General features: G+C 29.0%; 1 protein-coding gene across 1 annotated transcript; it reads right to left on the minus strand.

The window, feature by feature from the left end:
• Positions 1 to 1168: 1168 nt before the first annotated feature.
• On the minus strand, positions 1169 to 6913 carry LOC123298327 (serine protease inhibitor dipetalogastin; the record flags this gene model as incomplete). Its single annotated transcript, XM_044880304.1, has 6 exons — positions 1169 to 1599; positions 1679 to 1981; positions 2056 to 2220; positions 4277 to 4585; positions 5174 to 5321; positions 6766 to 6913. Coding segments are annotated over 6 exons (1485 nt in total), but the record flags the coding sequence as incomplete, so codon positions are not given.
• Between the last annotated feature and the right edge of the window lie 723 nt (positions 6914 to 7636).

Raw genomic sequence — 7636 nt, forward strand, 5'->3', positions numbered from 1 at the left:
TAACAGAAAATCTAAATCTAAAGTACACTAAAGTGTACTCGCTTCTTCTCTATTGAGTTATGGTGCAACCTAATGATGACACTTGACGCTGACCTTAAGCGTCAAATGAGGGGTCCACCTAGCTGGAAAAAATAGGGTTTTGTCAAGCTTCAGCATCAAATTGTAAAAATGAGCGACAAAAAAGTTTATTTATATCGAAAGTCAATATCTCGATATACATACTAATTACTAAGAGTAATTCCCAAATCTCTTTTTTAATAAAACACATGATAAATAAACAGGTACATAAATAATGTCTGGTGAATATGATTATCTATTGTGGGTTTATCATGTATCTATTCGGAAGTTGAAAATAAATTTTTTTCTCAAAATCAATTCTGACAATGAAAAGCTAAACTGTGCTTAGCTTTTTCCGAAGTGACGCTGCTAAGTTTTTTCCAGATGGCAGAACGGCCTAAACTGACCACGTGACTTAATTTGACGCTCAAACTCAGCGTCATGCGTTAGCATGAAAATGCACCATTATGAGTTTGTTAAAACTATTTGCATTAGTTCAGTGATTGCTCACAGAGCAGAAATTTTGTTTGAAATTCTCTGTTTCTGTGAGCAAATAATCGTTAGGACAAAAATAACAACAGTGTTAAAATAAATGATAATTTATTTTGGTTTTTCTCGATTTTTTTGTATAAATATAAATAAATAATTAATATAATCACAAAAACACAAAAACTAAGATTAAATTTTGTTTAAAATCTATTTATTTATTATAATATGTATTTTTTTAAATGAAAAAAATAATAAATATTTAAATCTAATTTTTGTCTTTAAAAATAAAACACAAATTATATTGGCACTTTTTTGTCGTTTTTTTTTTTCGATCGATGAAATAAGAAAAATACTTATATATTATTTATAATTTGTTGGAAAAAAATCAACAATAAAAACAAGTAACATTGTTAAGTCGTTAGACTCCATCAATGCACGCTCGGTCCGGAAAAATTCATAATCTAAAACTGCATTATTTTTTTTGGATAAGAATAAAATTTCTCGATTTAAATTATTTCAAACCGAGCCTGCGTTTAAGGGATCTCTTAACAATGAAAATAATAAATATAGTTTAGCATAACAGTAAAAAATATAATTAGCACTGAGAAAAATTGGAAGAAAATTAAATGAAATATACGAATTTAATATAAATAATTTTTGGGAATTTCATTTATCGGTTGAGTACAAGTTCCTAAATGTTTTAATTGAACCAAAGATCTGGAATGACAATTTTCAATTTCTAAGAAACATTGATTACTATAAGTTTTATCATCGGTACCACAAACAGGATCGTAATGAGTCGGGCATATTTTCTGGCAACCACGGAACATAAATCCAGCTAAACATCGTTTCATTGGTACAACATAAACATGTTTACCACAATTTTCACGTTTCATTTCGCATTCATTCTTATAAAATTTATTATTTGATGCGCACACAAATTGTTTTGCATCGTCACATTCTTCGTTACATAGTGCAGTTGTTTTACAATGATGCGCAGGTACTGGAACTACTTTTTGACCACAGGTTTCTTTCTTCAATTCACACAGCGTTCTAAAATATCAAACACATTAGTTGTTAAATACGCATATAGATGGCTTTAGTTTAAGAGTAAAATAATAGAGGTTGTTACCTATAGACATTGCCGTCAGAGCCACAAACAGGCTCGGCTCCAGTATCATTTACAGTTTCATCAGGGCATGAAGATGGACATGGACCAATTTCCTTTAAGCTTGTACAGTTACCTAAATGTGCCATTTGAATACCTTTCATACATGAAGCAACATTTAATAAACATTCATTTGGATATGTTTGAGCATCTGTTCCACATACAGGATCCAATTCTTTTTCACATTTCGTTTTACGGCATTTATTGTACTTGGAACGACATTTATCAAAATCAACTTTTGTAACTTTTTTACCACGTGATTGTGTTCTAAAAGAATAACTTGATTTTTAGGTAAAATACTCTCAAAAAGGGGGAGAACATGATTAAAAATTTATACTAACCCACAATTTAACATTTTTAATTCACATTCAGATTTGTAAATATTGCCATCAGATCCACAAGTTAATCTTTCTTTTTCTTTACTACAATTTGTTGGACATGCTATACTGTAAGAATTACGTTCTTGACTGATACAAAATGCCATGGGTACTTCAAAAACATGTTTTCTGTGGAATAAATTTGATTATTTAAAACAAAAATCTTGGTTCGCTTCCGCAAAAGTTCGCGCAAGAAGTGAAACTTCTTTAGCTGTTTTTATTACTTTTTGTGTATGATCAAAAAGTGTCGAACTAACCGATTTTCTCAAAAGAGAGGCCAGAATTTAACAAATTAAACTTCACAAAAGTTTTTGGATTTCAAAATAGATAAACTTAATGATGACTTTGACCTTCAACATGATTTTAATGTTTATTTAGGGTTAATTTGGAATTTTGAAATAAGAATTTATATTTAGATCCTGAATTTTAAAAGAGCGAAATTTTCCTGCATATAAAACCTTTTCAATTTTCATGCTTATCTCAATGTCTACATTAATTTGTTATCTAAATATGTTGGTCTAACATATTTGAATCAAGGACGTCGCCAGTGATAGCATGGTAGAGAGATATTTTTAGTTGTAAAATACAAAGTACTAGCTGTTAAACCCGCTTCGCTGGGTTGTTTTTGCACATTTAAATATCAAAATTGTTAAATGAAAGACTTTTTTTTTAATTCTCTCTGTGTGTACGGAACAGTAAGATTTTTTTGGCCGATCCCAATATTATGTCTACACTCTCTGTGTGTACGGAAAAGTAAGGGAAAGATCGATAGAAAATTCGATAGAATCCATAGAACATTCCAGAATGTTCGAGAAAATTCTAGAAAATTCGACAGAAACCAATGGAACATTCCAGATTGTTCGAGAAAGTTTGATAAAATTCAATAAAATCCATACAACATTCGAGAATATTCGAGAAAGTTCTAGAAAATTCGATAGAAATCCATAGAACATTCCAGAATTTTCGAGAAAAATCGAAAATCATCAATTTCAATCATCTATTGAAAATTATTAGAACTAAAAAATCGAAAGACATTTGCACCAGTAGCGTCATCTAGTGTAAATTGTACTATTGACAGTGGCGCCATCTATTGAAAATTATTAGAACTATTTTTTTAATCTATTTTCTATGAATTCCTAGATCATTTTTAATTCCACCCCCACCAAACTCCCTTATTCACAATGCACCCCCACCAAACTCCCTTATTCACAATGGGAGCCTAAGGGCTACCCAATGACATAATCCCCTACCGAAGGTCAATGGTTAGTTTTAGGGAAAATCGGGGACATACAAACAAACACTCTCTTTTTATATATATAGATTAAAATATAAAAAAAAACAAATTCAATTTTTCGGGTGAGAATTAATATTCATCAGGCGATAAATAAGGCATTTGGCTAAGGTTTCCAATCTCTAAGGGTATCAGCTGCCTCGGTCCTTTCCCTGCGGATGCCTTTCATTTTAACTCAAACATATCGGATTCTATTTGAAAGTGTCAAGCCGGACCTAAGTGTCATTATTTTCTTTGCCTTTTAAAATCCAACAACTTATTAGTACATTCAAAAAAGTAACAGATTAATGAAAATGAAACAAACCGCTTTCAGTTTGCTAAAATCTGTCTAAGTGTCAAATATCATTCGTAAGTCATGAAGTAATTGCACCAATATTTCTATTTGTTAATAAACAATAAATGGTTAATTAAATGAAACGATCCATGTTAAAGTGTCTTAAAAAATTAATATATAGGCAACTTGCATTTCGTAAATGTTATACATGTATAATAACTTTCTATTATTTGACGAACACTCACATATACGAAATACAAGTTGCCTATTTATAAATTTTTTTAAGTCAATTTTTACACGGACTATTTCATATAATTAACAATTGATTGTTTATTAACAAATAGAAATATTTGCACAACTAACGCATAGTTTACGAATTATATTTGACACTTAAGAAACACATTCCACCAAGTTTTAGCAAAAAGTGATTGTTTTATTTCATTTTCTTGAATTAGCCGATTTTCGATGTAGATTTTTTACTTTTTTTATTCGTGAGACAACCGGCCATCTGGCAATTTTTGGCCAAAGTCTATAACGGGCTATACAATCAAACAGTACGACGCATGGCTAAAGAAGTTTCCTTTTAAAAATATAACTAAAAATAGACTAGAAAAATTTACCCGCAATTTTTGGACTTCATACGACAAACATTTGAATATATTTTGCCATCTGAACCGCATGTGGGTTTTGCTACACGCCAACAACTTTCACGACAATGTCGTGTAGTTTGACAATATTTCTTATTTGTTCGAACTACTCCTTGGCCGCATGTTAACAATTTCATCTGACATGTGTTCTTGTAAACATTGCCGTTTGATCCACACACCGGTCCATCGATTGGTGCTTGATCACAATTCACTGGACAATTTTCACGATGTGCTGATATATTATTACAAGGACCAACATGTGATAATTCAATCCCACCAATTCTGAAAATAAATCAAATCTCGTTTATATTCAATTTATATTTTAGATGTAATGGAATGTAATGGAAATTAAATTTCATGTCGTCGGGTAGGCTGACGGACAAGCGGAAATGGACTAATTAGGTGATTTTATGAACACCTATACCAAAATTTTATTCGTATTATCAAAATTTTACAAACTTGGGACAAAAATTAGTATACCTTGATATATATTTCATATACAGGGTATAAAAATGTTTCAAATATATTTTAGAATGGGATATAACTTCTTTGATGTGATTTAAGATGATGTGTTTAATACAGCGAAAAATTAAAAAAATCAATTAAATATAAAAATGTTTAAAATTAATTAAAAGCATTGAGTAAGGTCATGATGAATAACAAAAAAAACTAACAAAACTTCTAAAGTTGCTTAATCATTTTTGAATAAAAGATTTCCAATCCAATAATATCAGATTTAATAAAATGATAATATGAAATTGCATTTAAAAATGAACAGTCAAAAACTTCACAAATATAATTGATTGGCATTATTTTAACAAAAAAAAAAAAATGTATTCAAAAATGTTAAGTGGTATATTTGATTCTTACCGACATATTTCAACTTGTAACATACACCGATTTAAGTATGTTCTTCCATCTGTTCCACATACTTGATCTTTATCATTGGTACATCGATGTTCACATTTTGATCCAGAAAGTGCTCGACTGCATCCATTTTCCTTTGCCAATTGTACACCTAATTGAAATATGAAAGATTTTAGAGTGTTATACAAAGTTGAAAATAAGATAAAAATAATTTTCAACCCTAAATATAGCCTCGCCGTATATGAGGTATTTTATATAGCCATAAGAGGTATTTTATATCGATTTTTAATGATTTTTTTCTTAAAAATTTTCATGGATACCTAAACTGAAATTTAAACCAGATATTCTTTGAGTAAAAGTCTACCTATAAAAAAATTTGAAGCTGTAAATCAAACATTGCTGTCATGCTTACGCATCCTTATTATTTATTTGATAATAATAATTTTAATTTGTGGGACATAAAATTAAAATTAAGAAACATACAACTAGGAAAGATAAGTACCAATCAAAGCATTTCCTAAATCTGTAATTTTTTTGGGGCCTTATTTACATCTTTATTTATTGAGTTACTAAAAGCACAAGAACTTTGTTCATTTTGCGATTGAACGGTAAGTTTTAGCTCTATCGACTGCCGAAATTGCTCAAAAATCTGGTAAAAACTTCTCTTATAACTGTTACAGGAACCCCAATTTTTCTTTCTTTTTGTTTTTGGATTCATAAACTCTAGTGAATAATATTTATTCAGATCTGAGACGAAAATTTTTTTTCTCCAAATTTTGGAATGGCTCGGAATTAAATGAAACTTTATATATAAAGTAGCTTTGACCTTAAAATTACGAAATTCATATTCATTTAACGATTGGAGAAATAGGTTTTGAGATATTGACAAGAATCTTGTACAATAAGTCTTTATTCCAGAGAGATTCTGGAGATATCTAGAAAAATACTCATCTAATCGTCAAATGAAATTAATGTTTATATTTTTCCATTCTTTTTGCACCAAATATTTCATAAATTTGATTCCTTTTGCAATTGAATGACAGGTTTTTGACTTATCAATTGAAGCAGTTGCTTCGGAATCAGAAAAAAATTCATTTCGAAATTCGATTCGGAATTCAATTTAAATAAAAATCTTTTTTTATGGTAGTAAGCGAGCTATTTTCAAACACTTTATAGAATATTTCTACCAAATATAATCCGACTATTCTCGCAAGTAAGACAAAAATTAAAAAAATTTGTTAATGTTTCATCCACACAATTAGGCAAAAACTCAACGAAAAATTAAAGACAAAATTGATTCATTCTTTGGTTTAGTGTTGAAGGATCATTCTTACTGAAATGCACTCTACTTTTTATTTAAAATACGTTTTTTTATATGTTTGGACTGAATAATTTGTATTTAACAAAAAAAAAAAAGAGAACTGAGGCACATAAGTGCATTTATTTAAACTACCGTATGGACCAAATACGTGACTGAATTATACTTACAACTATTACAAAATCTCAGCACGATTGGTTTAATAATTGTTTTTTTTTTTAAACTTAATTTTGTATGTGAAACAATTATATAAAATTATAATTTTGTATGCATTTACCTTTCCCGCAAGTTTTTTTTCGTAATTCACATATGTTTGGATAAATTATGTCATCTGTACCACAAACGGGATCTCCAGAACCTTGTTGTGGGCATATTCTAGGGCATGATGCATTTCTTGCTGCTAATGTGTCTGAAAAGAAATAAAACAAAATTAAGTTTATAATTATTACGAAATTTAAAAAAACTATACAGCATAATTTTTAATTACAGTAAAACCTCAATAACGTGAAAACCTCTATAAATTGATTAAATTTTTTTTGTTCCCTTGATCTTAGAGTCTAAAATATCTTTTACTTAGAAATTAAACGAGCATTGGACCTCGAGTATCTAACTTTAAGTAATATTTTGATTACCTTAGCAACTTAAGGACGTTCCCCAAAAAATCAATGTGTTAATATATTTGAGACTAACGTTTCAAATTTTGAGGGTCGATTCTGGTAGAAAATTAGAGTAAAATTGTTTCGTTATATTAGTACCATAGTTTTTGAAATACTGATGCATTCATATTTAAAAAACTATGGTATATATCGAAAAATTTTACTCTTAATTTTCGTCTAATTTTCCCAAGTTCTAAAAGAATTTATACAAGAAATTCAGAAACAGAAGTCTTCTCAGTATGATGATATTTTCACTTTTTGAGAAATTACTACGGCAATTTCAATAAATAAATATATCTACATCCAATTTATTTTCAACATATAATTTTGTAATATATAATCTGTAAATATGATCATATGATTTATTACTACTTTTATCTATGAAATAAAAGAAGATTTGTTTGAATTTAAAGAATTGAACTGTGTAAAAGAGAGCCTAATAATAATGCTTAATAATATTGACAAAATGACATCAACAGTTGTCATTAAAAA

Source organism: Chrysoperla carnea, chromosome 1 (genome assembly GCF_905475395.1).
Source record: "Chrysoperla carnea chromosome 1, inChrCarn1.1, whole genome shotgun sequence".
Classification (NCBI taxonomy): Eukaryota; Metazoa; Arthropoda; class Insecta; order Neuroptera; family Chrysopidae; genus Chrysoperla; species Chrysoperla carnea.